The following is an 18,845-nucleotide window of genomic DNA, read 5'->3' as shown; positions in this document are numbered from 1 at the left end:
TTGATATGAATATTTTTATGTGCATGGGGGCTTCAGGAAAGAAGTGCAAACTCAAAGTAGCAGTTAGACTCAGAGGCTTATGAACCATTTTAACAAAGGATGATAAAATGTGGAGAAGGAATCAGACAAAGGAAAGGGAGTTTGGGCTTCTAGGGGCAATAAGTTGTGGGAATGTGGGTAGGACACTAATGGGTGATAACGGCTATTTTAGTAAGGTTTGTTTACACAGGCTCCTCTCTGTGCTGGCTCTCTGTCTCTGGCGATTAGGGTCACTCCCCTCATCCCGGTATAGGAGAGGTAGGAAACTCACACCCTGCTTTTGGGAATAAATGGAAAGGGCAGAAAGGTCTTGTCTCTGAGGTTTCTCAATGGCCTTCAGCTCAAAATAATCAATATGGAAAAGTGGCATGTTTTGAGGTGGTCTGTCCTGATCCCCTTCATCTCAGGCTCATCCATATTATAGCATGTATCAAGATTTCCTTTTTAAGGGGACTTCCCTGGTGGCTCAGTGCTTAAGAACCCGCCTGCCAATGCAGGGGACAGGGGTTTGAGCCCTGGTCCAGGAAGATCCCACATGCCGCGGAGCAACTAGGCCCGTGAGCCACAACTACTGAGCCCACGTGCCACAACTACTGAAGCCCGCGTGCCTAGTGCCCATGCTCCACAACAAGAGAAGCCACTGCAATGAGTAGCCCGCGCACCACAATGAAGAGTAGCCCCCGCTCGCAACTAGAGAAAGCCTGCGTGCAGCAACGAAGACCCAACACAGCCAAATAAATGAATAAATTTATTTTAACAAATTTCCTTTTTTACACAGAAATTCACTTTTACAAAGTTTGGTCTCAGTGTTCTAATTTAGAAATTGCTAAGACAGTGGACAGATTTTTCTAGGAACCGCTTGTGACAAATGGATTTGCTTTCTCTTTTGTTATCATTCTACCAATCAATGAATAAGTAAGTGAACTTTTTATTAAAGTAACACTTTGCCAAAAGTAAATACAGCAGTGGCTATAAAGTTTGAAACAGAAGAGATTTCAGAACTACATGAAGGAAAAGTGGTTCTGCACTAGCAGAAGAGACACTTCCATCTGAATCCACTGTGTCTACTGACGATCAAAAAATTGGCCATTTGAGGGGCTTCCCTGGTGGCGCAGTGGTTAAGAATCCACCTGCCAATGCAGGGAACACAGGTTCAAGTCCTGGTCCGGGAAGATCACATGTACCACGGAGCAACTAAGCCCATGAGCCACAACTACTGAGCCTGTGCTCTAGAGCCTGCGAGCCACAACTACTGAGCCCATGCGACACAACTACTGAGCCTGCGTGCCACAACTACTGAGCCCGCGCACTGCAACTACTGAAGCCCGTGCGCCTAGAGCCTGTGCTCCACAACAAGAGAAGCCACTGCAATGAGAAGCCCGCACACTGCAACAAAGAGTAGCCCCTGCTCACTGCAACTAGAGAAAGCCCGCGTGCAGCAACGAAGACCCAATGCAGCCAAAAATAGATAAATAAACCTGTAAAAAAGAAACTGGCCAATTGAAACCATGTGCAAGACAATCTGAGGAGGTGACCCTGGTCCCCAAGGCTAACTGTCCACGTTCTGAAAAAGTCTCCCCCCACGAGAGAGTGAAGAAACCAGATAGCCTTCTTCCAGGTTAAAGCACATCACACACACAAATCACAGTTCTCATCTTATCTTTTTCTGGTACATTGCACATTTTTAATTAGATCCCTGCCTGGAGAAATTAATAATGTGGAAGGAAAGAAATGCTCAATATTTTGCCTGACTCCTTAGGACAAACCATTTAAGTTTTAAAAGTCAGAAGGCTTGGGCAAATATATTTCTGAAATACAAAATGCATCTAATGAATCTCGAAGTCATATTGATGCACCCTAATTAAAATCAGATTACAATACAGCTTTGTACATTTCTTCTTTATTTTTTTCTTTTGGCTGTGCTGGGTCTTCGTTGCTGCGTGCGGGCTTTCTCTAGTTGCGGTGAGTGGGGGCTACTCTTCATTGTGGAGCACAGGCTCTAGGTGCGCAGGCTTCAGTAGTTGCAGCACGTGGGCTCAACAGTTGTGGCACACAGGCTCAGTAGTTGTGGCTTGTGGGCTCTAGAGCACAGGCTCAGTAGTTGTGGAGCATGGGCTTAATTGCCCCGTGGCATGTGGGATCTTCCCGGACCAGGGATCGAACCCATGCCTGCCAATGCAGTGGATTCTTAATCACTGGACCACCAGGGAAGTCCCTGCTTTGTACATTTCTTAAATCACAGACCCTAGACCAAGGCAATGTGCTCAAAATGAAAGTGTATGTATAGCAGATTGTCTGTTTCCCAGTACAAAGGAGATTCTTGCTGGAGAAACCACAATTGTAAGCTGTTTCTTTTTCCATTTCTTCTTGAATTAATTTCCTTCCGTACTTAGAGTGGCAAGTTAGATTCCAAACCCTAAAATCCTCTTTACTTCTCAGCCATTTTCTCTGATCATACAGCATAATGAGTAGAATAAGTTTTCCCCACGACGGATCACCCTCCTTAACCCTGAGGACAGAAGAAATTCTACAGTCCTGAAAGAAAGGTGATTGAAGGAAAGCCCAGCGGCTCAACTGAGAGGCTGTCCCAACTCGGCTGCAACAGACAGTGAAGTGTCATTTTCAGATTTACCATAAGAGCGGCCTGTACCTTCCTTCGGAGCAAACTTGCATTGCTAAAAATGACATCATCTCCAAGCGCGGGGTGCGCCCAGCAGCATGAAATACAGTTTACGCGTGTGTGCCATGGAGTCCGCATTCTTAGTTTTAACTTCCTCACTTGGGGAAACACATGACAGAGCTCAAGTCTGCAGTGGGGGAAGGGCGAGCGAGCGCGGAGGCCTCCAGGGCCCGAGCACCACCCCGGCTTTCTGGCGGCAGAATAATCCAACACTAACGAAGGCCCACGTTCCCCTAACAATTCTTTTGGGGAAGGGCCATCGCCGCTGCAGGCTGCTTTCCCCAACTCCATTGTACAGGATTCCATTTCTCGAACTCACATCCCATCTCCTCATCCCCGGAGTCAGGATCACAGAGCACCCTCCGCCCCAATCGCGCCCGGATGCGCTCATTCCCCATGTTCCCACGGTGTGGCCCGGAAAACAGCTGCGGCCTCAGCCTTTGGCGTGATGCTCACCCCAAGGGTGACTTTCTGTGGTTCGGGAATCCAAATGTTTCTTCTCAGAGCCACTGAGTAACTCTTTTGATCATTTCCTCTTTAAGAGGAAAAATGATTTCCTCAAATTCTCCTACAGAACTCACAATAATTTCGAAAGCCCTTTTCCTGTGTGTCCCCTGCCTCGGTTTGCAACATTCCTCCCCCCTCAGGCACCAGTCACTCTGTGCTTTCTCTTCTCTCTCAACTTCCATATCTGCCAGCCACCCTTCAGCTTGCAGCTGCCCACCCGGCATTCTCAGTACAAGCAACCCTCTGGATCGGCGGTTCCGCATCTGCAGGTTCAACCCACAGCAGACCGAAAATATTCACGCAAAAAAAAAAAAAAAAATCCTGGAAAGTTCCAAAAAGCAAAACGAATTTGTCATGCACCCAGCCACTATGTATTTATATAGCATTTACATTGTATTGGGTATTATAAGTTATCCAGAGGTGATTTAAAGTATACAGGAGGATGTGCATAAGTTATATGCAAATATTATGCCATTTTATATAAGGGACTTGAGCATCTGTGGATTTTGGTATCCGTGGGAGGTCCTGGAACCAATCCCCTATGGAGCCCAAGGGACGACTGTACTGCTTTTCCAAACAGAAAGGGAACTGGCTATGATACCCCATCTGTAATCAATTTTGGACCTTTGGATGGTGACCACGGATGGTGGTAAGCTCTTAAACAGGCCTCACCTGGAACTTGGTGGCAGTCACTTAGAAGCTTAGAAAATCCTAAGACAGTAGGAGTTTCTCTGTGGGATCTTCCTTTGGGCCAATTCATTCTCATTAAAAAAAAAAAAAGAAATCTGGGAATTGAAAACACAGGAACACTTATATTTCTTTTCTAATTTATATCACACTGGGGGAAAAAAGGACCAAAATGTTATATCCTAGTTTCATATTTCTCACATTGTCCAGGCGAACCCCGTATTACTTTATGTCTTTTAAATCCACACTTAACAAAGTAGAGACATTTACATTTGCCTGCCCTCTGCTTAGAGGGAGCATGGTTTTTCTTTGGAAGATGCTACCACAACCCAGCCCACCTCCAGGCCTGAAGGTGTAGACAAGGAGAGGGGGAGGGGCAAGATAAAAAGAAGCATTTTGCTTCTTTGCTTTTAAATAGAAAGGGGTGATGGAGGCTGTGGAGGAGAAAGAAGCGAGGAGGAACTTTTCTCCAAGGAGACTTGGGGTGGCCAACGGATTTTTAAGGTTGGTAACACCTGCCATGTCCGTTAAGCCATTTGTGTTGCTACAGCATTCACTGAGCCCTCGTGCTCATACCGGCTTGTAGAACTGGATTTTTCTTAAGAACCTGAGGGTGTGGTGTTCCATACCTCGGCCAGACCCATGTGGTTCCGAGAAAACCCCCCGGAACCCAGGTACTCAGGGGCTGCAGGACAATAGAGTGTGGGAAATGTTCCAACCTAGAGGGAAGCTTCCAGGCATCACAGTTCTTGTAAATTGAGGGGGAGTGAGACAAATATACAGACTTGGAGGTGAAGAGGAGAAGTGGCTTGCTTTCAATCTCCTTAAAATCTTTTTTTTTTTTTTTGCGGTACGTGGGCCTCTCACTGTTGTGGCCTCTCCCGTTGCGGAGCACAGGCTCCGGACGCGCAGGCTCAGTGGCCATGGCTCGCGGGCCCAGCCGCTCTGCGGCATGTGGGATCTTCCCGGACCGGGGCACGAACCCGTGTCCCCTGCATCGGCAGGTGGACCCTCAACCACTGAGCCACGAGGGAAGCCCTAAAATCATTTTTTTTAAGAAAAATTACATAGATTGCATTATCTTGTTTTGTTTATTTAAATAAAACCACTAAGATCTGTGGTTTGCATAGTAGCTCTCATCCTCCTCATAAGCTGGGGCCTAAGCTGTCCCATTACCCAAAATCTTCACTACAATTTACTTCAATGAGTCTTTGCAAATAAAATATACAAGCAAACATGGTATTTTCAAAGAAGTCTCAAAAATAATCTTTAAAATAATTCCCTACATTTTCAATATTTAACTTTCTCAAAATGCACTTTTTTTTTTAAACATCTTTAGTGGAGTATAATTGCTTTACAATGGTGTGTTAGTTTCTGCTGTATAACAAAGTGAATCAGCTATACATATACATATATCACCATATCTCCTCCCTCTTGCGTCTCCCTCCCACCCTCCCTTTCCCACCCCTCTAGGTGGTCACAGAGCACCGAGCTGATCTCCCTGTGCTATGCGACTGCTTCCCACTAGCTATCTATTTTACGTTTGGTAGTGTATGTATGTCCATGCCACTCTCTCACTTCATCCCAGCTTACCCTTCCCCCTCCCCATGTCCTCAAGTCCATTCTCTACATCTGCGTCTTTATTCCTGTCCTGCCCCTAGGTTCTTCAGAACCATATTTTTTTTTTTTAGATTCCATATATATGTGTTAGCATGCGGTATCTGTTTTACGCTTTCTGACTTACTTCACTCTGTATGACAGACTCTAGGTCCATCCACCTCACTACAAATAACTCAATTTCGTTTCTTTTCATGGCTGAGTAATATTCCATTGTATATATGTGCCACATCTTCTTTATCCATTCAGCTGTCTATGGACACTTATGTTGCTTCCATGTCCTGGCTATTGTAAATAGAGCTGCAGTGAACATTTTGGTACATGACTCTTTTTGAATTATGGTTTTCTCAGGGTATATGCCCAGTAGTGGGATTGCTGGGTCGTATGGTAGTTCTGTTTTTCAAAATGCACTTGTATCTTTTGTCACTGTATCCTCCCAATTACACCAAGCCATTTCTTAGAGCTGTGTAACATGAACCCTCCCAAAATCAAAGCTGCATCATACTTCACCCAGAGAGTCAATGTACACTTACACCTTAAAAAAGCTTTCCAAGGTCACAATGAGATGACCAGTTTAGGAATCTAAACGACAATGTACATCATTACTTTGCTTGATTTAACTGGAGTCTATCATATCACAAATCCTCATTTTAGCTGCAAGCCACTGTATTTTCATTCATCATGAACAATCATTTCAAAGACTATACGTATGTCACAATTTCCATTTTAAAAACAGCTACGGGGCTTCCCTGGTGGCGCAGTGGTTGAGAGTCCACCTGCCGATGCAGGGGACACGGGTTCGTGCCCCGGTCCGGGAAGATCCCACATGCCACGGAGCGGCTGGGCCCGTGAGCCATGGCCGCTGAGCCTGTGCGTCCAGAGCCTGTGCTCCGCAACGGGAGAGGCCACAACAGTGAGAGGCCCGCGTACCACAAAAAACAAAACAAAACAAAACAAAACACACAGCCACGGACAGTTGTTCAAACTTATGGTCTCCGGGCCTGAAACCTGAAAACCAAACTCAGCACATATGAGTCTTAACAACGGGAGGAAAAAGAAGCTAAAACCTTTCTCTCCCAAGAATGAACGCTAATGCAAACTATGGGCTCTGGGTGATGATGTGTCAGTGTAGGTTCATCAACTGTAAGAAATGCACTGCACTGGTGGGGATGTCAATAGTGTGGGAAGCTGTGCATGTGTGGGGACAGGGGTTTATGAGAAATCTCTTACCTTCCCCTTGGTTTGCTGTAAACCTTAAACTACTCCAAAAAAATATAGTCTTAATAAAAAAAATCCACATGCTTTCTCTTTCATCCATTCATTCAGTAAACAACCTTTGGGTGCCCACCAGGACCACACTATGGCTTTCCTTGGGCCACCAGTATCTACTATGGAAGAATCATACTTAGCTGGAGCCCATATACTCCTATTATCCATAACAGTCACTGTTCTAGTGCCAACTCAGCCAAAGACCAGTTACATCAGACAGGACATATATAATTATTTTTACCATAAGGCAAAAATTTGCAATAAGACTAAAACTATGGGCTGCTTCTATAAGAATAGACCCAATTGCCCACATGCAGGATTAGAGTTGATTCCTGATCAACAAAGGTGGTGAATAATGAGGTCCTGATCGTTCTGTGGATAAAGGCAATACTGCCATAACCTCCAAACAACAGTTCATGAACGAATTCACCTTCTTTCACAAGGTATGGCCCTTTTTACCCACACTGTTGACAACGGACTCACAGATGCTCAGAGACCCTAAATCTCAGCAGTGCTACTGTGCGTGAAGCACAGCGAAGTGGTCACCTGGCCGTTCCAACTCGGTCACTGCTCATCCCTCCACGGGCAGACCCACTTCTTCCGCTACATCTGCCTCAGCACCGCCCACCGGGGACCCCAGCCAGGCTCCCGACAGGGCCCCTCCTGCCGTCCCCCAGACCCATCCATCCTCTCCCCTCTCAAATTGCCAGATTAACACTCGGAAGCTCTGCTGGCGTCCCTGGTCTAAAACCTTCCATGACTCCCCTTCGCCTAAACGATAAAGCCCGAACTCCCAACCCTGGGTTATGGCTTGAATTCTCTGTCGCCCCCAGAATGTTGGAGTCCGAATCCCAGTACCTGGGAATGTGGCCTTATTTGGAGGTAGGGTTTTAGAGGGGTAAGCAAGTTACCATGAGAGCATCTGGGTGGGCCCTAGCCCTCATAAATAAGGGGAATGTGGACAGAGACATACAGGGAGACGGTGACCATCTACAAGCCAAGGGGAGAGGCCGGGAACAGAGGCCCCTGCACAGCCCTCAGAGGGACCAGCCCTGCGGACACCAAGACTTACTCCTCCCTTCACCCCCTCCTCCAGGCCCTGGCTAACATCCTCTCTTGGCCTCTGCTGGTATCCTCTCCCATATGCATATATTTTCAACTGGAACCTGCCTTCAAAGCCCTGCTAGGATGTCACCACCTACAAACAAGTTCTCAGATTCCTCCTGGCTGGAAATAGTTTCCTCCACCTCTGAACATCCTCAGCTGTTTGTGCTTCTCTCATTGCAATTCTCTTGCCTACCTTTTACTTTGTAATTATTTCTGTTTATGTCTCATTTCACCTACTGGACATGAACTTCTGGAGGGCAAGAGAGAGGTCGGGTTCCTTGCTGTGTCCCCATGGGGCCTAGTCCTGGGCCAGACAGAGGCCGTGCCCAAAAATATTTGTTTAATGAAACCAAGGAACAAAGACTCTTCAAATAATAAGCCTACTTTAACCCTACTCAGCTTTGTGCCAATTCGAAATGATGTATGCTAATTACGCAGCCTCAATCCAACATTTCCCGGGGCGAAAATGTGCAACGTGTTTTTCTTACTCCATTATGTTTTATCCAGCATTCTACATCTGTTATGTATTTACCATCTCAATGGGTCTTCAGAAAAATCAGAGCAGTAACCTTACTATCAGTATAAATGAGTTTCCACACTGTATTTCACCAGGAGTCCTCAGCTATAAAACAACTGTATACAAATGGTGGTGGACACATACAAAGGAATCCTACTGAGCAATAATAAGTAATCAGCTATCGTTCCATAGTACAACATGGATGTACCTTAACATAACCATGCTGAATGAAAAAACCTAACGTGACACCACAGACTGTATGACTCGACATCAATCTCTAGAAAATGCAAACTCACCTGCGGTGATGGAAAACAGATCATCAGTTACCTGAGGAGGGAATGTGTGTGGGCAGCTGGAGGAAAGGATTACAAAGGGGTGTGAGGACATTCTTGGGGGTGATGGAGATGCTCCATATCCTGGTGTGATGTTGGTTTCACAGGTACAGACACATGTTAAATTATACAACTTTAAATATGTACAGTTCATGTAAATTATACCTCCATAAAGCTGTTTTATATATATATGTACATTTTGTATATAATATATGTATTTTATATATAAACATATATTTTATATATAACATACACCTTATATATATATTTTTATGCATTCAGGTACTTTAAAATCTCATCAGGGACTTCCCTGGTGGCACAGTGGTTACGAATCCACCTGCCAATGCAGGAGACACAGGTTCGAGCCCTGGTCAGGGAAGATCCCACACGCTGCGGAGCAAGTAAGCCCATGTGCCACAGCTACTGAGCCACAACAACTGAGCCCATGTGCCATAACTACTGAAGCCCGCGTGCCTAGAGCTTGTGCTCCCAACAAGAGAAGCCACCGCAATGTGAAGCCTGCACAGCGCAACGAAGAGTAGCCCCTGCTCGCTGCAACCAGAGAAAAGCCTGTGTGCACAGCAACAAAGACCCAACGCAGCCAAAAATAAAATAAATTTAAAAAGAAAAAAATCTCATCAGAATTGCAAAAGCAAAGTGCTAGATAGTCTTGACTATCTGATTATATATCTCAGTGAAGAGAAAACCCAAACCAGCATTATTAAGTCTTTTTCAGAGTTTCAAAATGAGGATTTAACTAAAGTTTTGTTGTTTTTGTTTTTTTTTAAGGTATCAGATTACTGTTCAGACACACAACCAATTGTTTTATCTACTGGGAACTCAGGCCTAATATTTATTTTTGTACTTCTGAAGGTATGGGCCAGTGATTAAGGAAAATAAAACAGAATTTTCCTTTTTATAGCCACCTTCAAATTGCCATTTTGTGTAAAATAACACAAAACGTCAAAGATGTAGATGAATATTTTAGACATATGACAAAGAGTGGCTCCTCACCAGGATGGTTATTTCCCACTGTCGATTCTGCTAAGGAGGGCTTAGAGGGCGCCATGCAAATTGGTTCAGGAAACAAGCCATGAATGGTATTTCTGCCTTCCCTCCCTCCTGCACCGTCAGTGAGCAGGGAGTCTGGGTTACATCTTGCTAGTTCTTTTCTGCAGTGATGCAACAGAACGGCTCCCAAATACCTTGAGAGTGGCCAGAAGATGATGCAACATGTTGGGATGAGAACAGGCACATCGTTTATCATGACGGAGCCAGGGCCCTGACGCTGCACTGTGGTCCTGGAAAGCTGCTGCCCGAGCAGACAGCAGCTGGGGCATCTCCAAGGTGGGCCACCTGATGTATAAACCAGGCCTGAGCACCATCAGGGCCACGGCCGGCTTAGAGATTCTGTAATGTTCAAAATATCCAGAAAGGCTCGCGATGCCTCCCTGCGCAAGGCCGTCATCCCCCCAGCATGTGAGAGCTCTTGGGGTTGAAACCAACAAGAGCCAGAGAATCACTTTATTGGTGAAAAGATCTCTAGTGAGGGGCTGGATTGTGAAACTCGTCCTCGCCCTGAGCTCTGCTGCAATCACCACCACAGCTTTCGGGCTCCGCTTTCAAGATACACGGAAAAGCTTCAGTTAGCAGAACACAAGTGGCATTTTCACCACCATGGTTTAGAAAAAAAAAAAAATCTAGGCACTTCTCTCACGATCCTTTAACAGCATCCGGGCTGGGCAGATGCAGGGAAGCAGCTTTCAGCAAGAGGGAAATCTCTAGTACCTCGTAACGGACCATGAGCAAATCTCAGAAAAGATAATCTAGTAAAGCCCACACATTCGAGTGACCCTAACCATCACAAATGTGGAGAAAGATGGGAGAACGACGGGAAAAGCTGAGAAGTCTCACGGCAAATTCCCTTTCGTCAGAAGATCAGCTTGAGAAGACCTCATCTAAACTACCTGTCTCAAATTTCTTTGAACCAAATGCTCAGCAAAATACACTGTCCTGAAAGGCTGATGCTGCAAAGAATGATTTTTAGGCGTATTCCTTAATCTTCTAATATTTTTTTAGGTGGAAAAAACAAAAAAAAGCAGCAGCTGGGTCCTGACACACCCAGAAAAGTTTGCTTCCACAGCATTTTCAAACCAGGAATTTGGTTCGTTTGAAACCTCCCTACTTTTTTTCAGCACCCATCACCACTTTAAAACAAGAAGGAAAGAAGAAAACTTATTGGTGAGCTTCGTTTTCATCATTTCATTATTTTTTCTCCAGTGGGAACTGCTGTCATACTGAAAACTACTCTGTTCCTCTCTTGATCCTCGCAGGAAAATCGTTCGTCAGGCAAAGCCACGCTCATGTCGTTTTATCAAGTGGGTCATTGTTATTTTTAAGTCCAGAAAAGTGCCTCATCAAGCAGAGAAGCAGTTAATTCTGAGTAGTGAAACAGTCATGTAACCAACCATAAATCAGAACATTTGGGTGACAGTCTGGAAGTAATCTGAACACTGGCAGTCTGTCAGTTTTCGGTTTTAAAAGAAAGTATGTAAAACCCTGGGTAACTGTCATACACAGTACCTGCCTCATTATTCACACTCAGTAAACATGAGTAACATCTTAATGTTCCCAGCACAAGGAAGAGGGGTTTTTCCAAGAGCAAAAGAATTAAAACAGCGTGTTCTTGGCTGGATGCAAGATGGCCTGGGGCTCAGCGAAGGCATCCCTGAACACCCAGCTGACCTGGCTCTACGGCCCCGCCATGGACACCCAAACACCTGCAGAACCAGGAACCAAGGTTCCCACGGCAACCAGAGCACTTATTTAAATCGACTGTAACCGCTTACGTGCTTTCCCCAAAGACACTCTACGAGTGGCTCTGCTTCCAAAACAACCTCTGGGTTTAACTTCACATTGAAAAGTCGATTTCAATCATTTCATTTTCTTAATTATTATCTTAGGTCACTGAATGTATTTATTTCATTCTTAAGCACCTCAGCCGTTCTCTAACTTGGCGGGAAAGTCAAAGTCTTCGAAGAGGAGACCACCCGAGAAGCAACAAATCCAAACAGTGAGAACACGGGGTGTTCGTTAGACATGGCTGGTGACAGCTCGGTCACCTCCCCCATAATGTAGAGATGAGGAAAACGCGCCTTCGAGAGGCTGAGTTACTAGCCTGAAGTCACACAGCTCAGCGGTGGTAGAGGTCGGGCCAGAAGCCGCATTTTCTATCTCCTCTTCCAGAACACATTGGCCACACCAGCCAGCCTCGAGGGACTACCTCAGGGGACACCTGCCCCCTGACCTTCCCCCGCCATCTGCCCTTTTCTCGCTGTCTCAGAACTTTAATTCAATGACCAAGTGCCAAAGTGGTGGAATCACGGATCGTTGGAGGAAGACCGGTTAATGGGAATAACATGAGGTTTCACAAAAACAAACTCTTTTCCTTAAGGCCATAACCTCTATGTGAATCCTATTCATTCTTCTCCAAGATAAGAAAGCTAGAAAGTATAGCCCATAAGCATAAAGTTCTTTTTCCAAGACCTCAATCTCTGCCCTACCTAATCTCCTGGCTGAGCTTGTGATGAGAATAAAATAAAATAATGAACGTGAAAATGTTCTGGAAACACCAAAGGGCTCTACAAACACAGCATCTTATCTACTGGGACCCCAGGAGGAGGAAAAGAGGAAAAAAAGCAAAAGAGCAAAGCCACTTGAAAGGAAGGCCTGAGAAGCCCAGGGAGGCAGAAAAGGCTGGTAAGGACAGGGACCCGAAGAGGGGGAGGCAGCAGGGCCCTAAGCAGCTCTAGGCACCTCTGTGCAGGTACTCCTTCCCCAGGGCTTGATTTGGGGTCCCTCGGTACCAAGGAGCAAGCGCTCGTCACGGCCAACGAATCACAAGACGTTGGCTAAAAAACAGAAGGAAGAGACACTCTCAAAGCTATACACACAAAAGGCACATTTTGAATCAAAAGGAATTCTCTTTCTAGAGACATAAAACACGTAGAATTGGCTCTAGAAGATGTAAGTCCTCATTTCCCCCCCCCCGCCGCAATCTCAAGTGTTTTTCTCTTTTTAAGCTTTTCCTGGCTGAGATTGCTCCCTAATAGAAAACGTTTCTTCCAAATGAATGACCATCTGCTCCCCCTAGAATCTAAGGGTTAGAGGAGTTTTGGAAACTCGGCACTCAGAACTCACACCTGCTGCAAATTCACAAATTCTCCCTCTGTGTTATCACAGCAGCAAAGGCTCCTCGAGTGGGCCTCACCCAGCTCCCCTGCCTGACTGATGAGATTTTTTTTTTTAAGAGCTATTAGGAAAAATTTCACCAAGACTCCACACACCCAAGAAAGGGGGTTGGGGCCGGGCTGGGTGGATGCTGATAAACCCCAGTGAGTTTGCAGTATCAGAGGGAAGTGAATACAGGGGAATAACCCTGCCTTACATCTGGGGTCCTCCGTGTTCTTACCAGCGAGACGCCCTGCACACTGGACGCCCCCGAACGCCTCAAATACTAACAGCAGTCAGCTGGACCAAGCTGAGTGGGAGGGTCCAGGAAGGAGAAGAAAGACAGTGCTGTTTTCCACCAGCGGTGCACCCAAGCATGGCCAGCCCACGTGGAGGGGGGCTCTAAGGGAGCTCAGGCCCTCCCCTCCCCCTCCCATCACACCAGGGCTGTCAGTGCCACAGCATCACACATGGTCGCGCACACACACACACCCCCTCGGGCCGCTCCTCAGAGGGTGTGGGTTTAGACAGCAAGGGGTGCAGGGGTGTGGGGTGGGAAGAGCCTAAGGCTTAGAAATAACAGACCTGGTTTTGGGTCCAGGCTCTGCTACTTCCTGACTACATGCCCTCCTGTAAAATTGGGATAATGCCCCGGGGTTGCTGTAAAGACGGAAGATAAGGAACATAAAGGGGCTCATCACGTTACAAGGATGTGCTCTGGGGAAAGATTCTCACCAAGTCAGCCCTGGACACTGTATCAATCCTCCCAAGAACATCAACCTGCCCAATTCCCACCCCACAGGAAGAATTCTAAGTCGCCCACATCCCCATGTCTCCCAAAAGGTGTCCCTAAAACCAGCCCATGACCAAGACAGACCCTCTCCATGCTCAGGTGCCGCTGCGGAGACCCCAGACTCGGATGTGGATCCCCAGGGACCATCCCAAGTGCTACGTGGTGGGTGTGTGTGGGGCAGTGTGACAGTGACAGTCTACCAAACGGGCGGAGCTGCCAGAGGTTTTTTTTTTTTTTTTTTTTACAATGAATCAGAAAAACTCTTCAATGCAATGAAATTTTAAAAGATTTATGCCTTCCTTAACGTGGAAGTGTAAAGTGAAACAATGATCTCAGAGGGAGAAAAAGTCCTTAGATCCATCTTAAGAATTAGGAGTAAATGGTAAATCATGACCCAACTTTATGCTACTTTAGAGTCTACAGCAGCTGCCCTTCCTCCTCAGCGGATAATTATCACCAGATAATTCCCCTCATCTCCTCTTCAGGTCCGATCAGCCACCCTTAGGAATTAGCTGAGGGAAGACAAAGCGGTGTCTGTCGACACAATCGTGTGCTTTGGGGATCCAGACCGCTCCTCACATCTACTGCGCAAGAGACACAGACCCACAGAGAGAGCCCTCATTTTAAATTCCTAGTGACAGAAAAGTCTTCATAAGAATTAAGAATTCTCTGCACACAAGAATGGTATCACTACCTCACAAGCATCAGGACACGAGCTTGCCTCTCACCTCTGCGGCCTCTCCCGTTGTGGAGCACAGGCTCCGGACGCGCAGGCTCAGCGGCCATGGCTCACGGGCCCAGCTGCTCCGCGGCACGCGGGATCCTCCCGGACCGGGGCACGAATCCGTGTCCCCTGCATCGGCAGGCGGACTCTCAACCACTGCGCCACCAGGGAAGCCCAGGACACGAGCTTTGAATGGTTTTTCTGGAAGCATACTTTTACCTCCATCCCCCCGTGACAAGTTTCAAGGTGGTGGCTCAGCCGGGGGGCACAGGTGTGGCTTCCCCAATGTCTCAAGCTCCACCACTCCCGCCTCCCTAGTAGTATCCTTTAAACAACCAGCCTAACAACCCAAACAAAGAAAGCAAATCGGCCAGTGTTTTCATAACATAAGAAACTGCACAGCATGGTGGACAGTGTGAAAAATGATGTGGTCCACTGTATCCTCACAAATGACCCCCGGGAAAGGGAGTAAAGCACATGGGCGTGAACACACGTGCACATGCTTGCACACAGACCAACGATGCTCACTCACTTTGATATGGGAATTGCCTTCCGTGAAAGAAGCTGGAAATGTTCCTAGTAGTTGAGCAGTGTGCTAGCGACAGAAGGCACACACTCAAATACACACACATACACACTCTCTCTCTCTCTGTGTCTGTCTGTCTCTCTCTATTGTTAAAGGGACAGAGGCTGGTCCACAAAGGCCAGGTCTGGAGGCAGCTCAGCCACTTACCTGTCAGGTGACCACAGGAAAGTCAGGGAACTTCTTGCCTTGTTTATTCATTGGTAAAATGGGGACAGTGGTATTCATCTTGAAGGGATGTTGCAAGAATTAAACTAACATATGGAATGAACAGCCTTAACACAGTGCCTGACACACAGAAGGTTCTTTACGGCTTCAGGAAAGTGATTACTCAAAATGTCCACAAATCACACAGAAACCCTCTCTGCTCCCAGTTTCACATGACGACACCCAAATTCACAGTCTGGAATCTAAGTCTCTCCATATATGCAAACGAAGCATCGTCTAAGCCTTCTGGAAGCACACCCGTGCTAGGTCCCCACAGCCCATGGTGGCTGAGCGCCCAACGCCTCACCGAGCTCGGAAGTTCTCCTCTTGTTGCAGGACTTCCCCATCAAACCCCTCGTTTCCCTGACGATTTCCCCTCAGTCTCAGAGCATATTCAGTCTCTCCCTTTGGCTTTTTCACTTTTGTCCTAAAACATGCCGAGTTTTCTAATTCTTCACCTGCTCAACTTCCTTTTTCCACCAAAACCTTTGCAACACATTTGATTCCTGGTAAAGGGGTTTCCTCACGACCCACACCCTGAATCTCACCCAAGTTACAAGGCCTATACCCCCCGCTGACGTGAAGTTGCCTCCTTCTACATAAGCAAATCTTCCTGCTGCCTAAAAGCCCTGGCCTTTCTGGACCCCTCGGCCTTCCGGGCTTCTCCTCCCGGGGTCTCTAAGATGGAGCTCCCTCCTCTGAAGTCTTGGCTTTGCTCTCTCTCCTCTCCTGGCTTCTCTTCCTCCGTTCCCTCCACCGCCCCTAACAATTCAGCTCTGCTCCGACTCTGTGAAGTCCTCACGGGCTCCTACCTGCTTCTCCCAGACACTCGACGGTCACCAGCGGCTAAACTTCACTCCTCACTCAAGCATCTTGCCAGCCTCCATGCCTGCACGTCCCACACCCGGAAAGGATCCCTCAGTAACTCCAGGCTGAGTTTCCCAAGAACCTTCACTTCCACAGGTCTCAGGTTCTAAGGATCAAATAATGAAAACCTGACAACACCTGTGAATTGAGAGGAGTTACTCAGGCTCCTGGGCTCTTCAGTAACACCTGGGAAATTCCGTGTTCAATGCCCCTTCCAACCAGAGACACAGGCAGTGTGACAGCACTGCGCCCTCCGACAGGTTACACAACTCAGTGTGACAGAGAGCAATTCAATTCTGACCTCATGCTCTGCCTACAGCAGGCGGGGGATCTCTTCTAAGTTTCTGCTTGTTTTGTTGGGAAGGGGGTTGTTTGTTTTTGCTTAACAGGAATTATCCCTTCCCCGTTTCAGTTCTCACCCCAGCCCATGTGCAATGATCCAGGGACCACTACCACCTCATAGGCTTGAAGGCTCATCTACTGCCTTCTGACATAAGGTTTCCTGCAGCACAAGTTGCAGTCTGTCCCTCTGCTTTGCCAAAGACAGATCCGCCTGCTGGCTATTCTTTGCTGTAAAGACAACTGTGCTCTGAGACAATCAGTTTATTCTTAGGGGAAAACAATTAATTTCAACCATCACATGCATTCCCCAACAGCCACTGATTCACATCAGCTCATCCTCTGATATCTGGCTTACACAAAAACACAAAGACTTGCCAGATGACAACTGAATGAACGTGATGTATGTAACAAAATCTGTACTCTGTTGCTTCACTTCCTCTTTTTTTTTTTTTTTTTTTAAGACAGTGAAACCTTTATAAGGAAGAAGATTAATTCTTCCCTTGGTCTTTAAGGACCATTCTCTCCTGACAACCACTTAGCTGAATCCCCCAAATCTAACTTGAAAAAACAACAATCGCACACTTTCAAGCAAGTTGTTCCTGGGGACTTTAGAAATCTACAACACCTACAACTGAAGAGGTCAGTTTTTTTTTTTAATTTTTTTGCGGTATGTGGGCCTCTCACTATTGTGGCCTCTCCCGCTGCGGAGCACAGCCACTCCGCGGCATGTGGGATCTTCCCGCACCGGGGCACGAACCCGTGTCCCCTGCATCGGCAGGCGGACTCCCAACCACTGCGCCACCAGGGAAGCCCAAGAGGTCAGTTTTATGGGGACATTTGGACAAAACTCGCCTGTTCTAGAACACTGGCTAGAGCAAACCTCTCGGCTAATCCTACATGTAAGTTTTCAGCAGTATACATTTTGGAATCTTCTCTGTGCCCCAGAACACACAATATGGATCTAATTAGGTCCAGCTGCTTTACGTTAGTAATAAAATTGAAAGAAAAAGAGAGAGAGAAGTGGAGGTCGGTGGCTTTGTTCGTCCCCTCCTATGCCCGGCGATGGCCAGGCCGGTGCATCCTCAACGCTGACTCCAGGCAAAACACGCTCCTTAAATACCCCAGCGAGCCTGGTACCCTGCTCAGCGCTCAAACTTTTCAGCTGCTGAGTTTTCACCCGCTGGAAGAGATTTACTGAGCGGCTGGAGCCCAGCGCTCTGACCCCACCCCCGCGGCCCCGGCGAGCCCCGCCCGCCCCTCGGCTCCCGGGACTTACACGAGCGCGGACGGACAGGGCATCTGGTTCCAGGCACAGTTGTACTGAGCCTGAATAAAACTCTCACTTCCTTCCAGCACCGAGCAGCTCACGTTCTTGTTCACGATGTAGGCGCACCAGTTCCTGGGGTGGAGAGAGAGGGAGAAGGGCACGGTATAAACCGGGAGAACAATGAGGCTGGGGGAGACGGGACGAGCCGACCCGGCGGCTGACCGCGCGAGGGTCGGGGAGCCCGTCGTCCTCGCGGAGGCGGGAGCACGACCAGCAGATATTCGGGCGGTGCGCGGGTGCGCCTTTGGAGAGAGTGCACCTTTATCCCACAAAAGACAGACGGGAAGAGCCCCCACGGCCCCAGGGGCCCCAGTAATTCCCGGGGGGAGTTTCCTGATTGCCCTGCTCTGCGGGACACTCCCTGCGCCCCACGGCCCCGGAGGCAGCACTGCTGGAGGCGAGGGCGAGGTTGCCCAGGACGCCCCGCGCCGGCCGCGGAGCGCGCGGCCACCGCGGAAGAGGCGCCGCCCCGGCAGCCCGAGGGGGAACCCCGGCTGCGGCTCCTCGCCTCGGCAGGGCAGCTTCGGGGCCGGCGGCCGGTCGGGGAAGGCCAGGCGGGGGCCCACGGTTGTGGGCCGTCCTGGGGCAAGGAGAGGCCGCGCACTTACTTGTTCCTGGCGCTGGGCCGCGCGGGGTGCCTGGGCTGAGGGTCGGCGTGGCACAGCCCTGCGCCGCCCAGGGCCAGCAGCGCCAGCGCCCAGAGACAGGGCGCGCGGGGCCGGGGCCGTGTCCGCTGCCACATTCTGTGCGCGGCGGGCGCGACCAGCCGGCCGGATCCGGAGCGCGGGTCGGGCGAGCGCCGGGAGGTTGCGGGCTGCCCGGGCGCGGCCGAAGGCAGGAGGCTCGGGCGCTGCGCGGCGCCCCCACCCGCGCTCCGCGGCCGCCCCCTGCGGCTTCTCGCTCCCACTTCTTTTCCGCCCCGTGCTCCCGCGCTTCTCCCCCTCAGTGACGCACAGGTCCCCCCGGGTGCCGCCCTCTTTATTTCACTTCCCTCTCCGGAACGTGACTCTCGCTCCA

The 18,845-nt window shown here is 48.4% G+C and overlaps 1 protein-coding gene across 1 annotated transcript in view; it reads right to left on the bottom strand.

Moving 5' to 3' along the window:
• The window catches only part of EMILIN2 (elastin microfibril interfacer 2), a 50,729-nt gene extending 32,159 nt beyond the window's left edge, over positions 1-18,570 (bottom strand). Inside the window, exons 1-2 of the mRNA XM_029233112.1 lie at positions 18,437-18,570; positions 17,778-17,900 (exon numbers count right to left, since the gene is read on the bottom strand). Coding sequence (XP_029088945.1) covers positions 17,778-17,900; positions 18,437-18,570 — 257 coding nt within the window. The remainder of the gene's footprint in view (positions 1-17,777; positions 17,901-18,436) is intronic.
• Positions 18,571-18,845: the final 275 nt, after the last annotated feature.

This window comes from Monodon monoceros, unplaced genomic scaffold (assembly GCF_005190385.1).
Source record: "Monodon monoceros isolate NGI ecotype Baffin Bay Population unplaced genomic scaffold, NGI_Narwhal_1 Super_Scaffold_1, whole genome shotgun sequence".
Classification (NCBI taxonomy): domain Eukaryota; kingdom Metazoa; phylum Chordata; class Mammalia; order Artiodactyla; family Monodontidae; genus Monodon; species Monodon monoceros.
The sequence above is the reverse complement of the archived record's forward strand: the minus strand, read 5'-3'. Positions and strand labels throughout refer to the sequence as shown.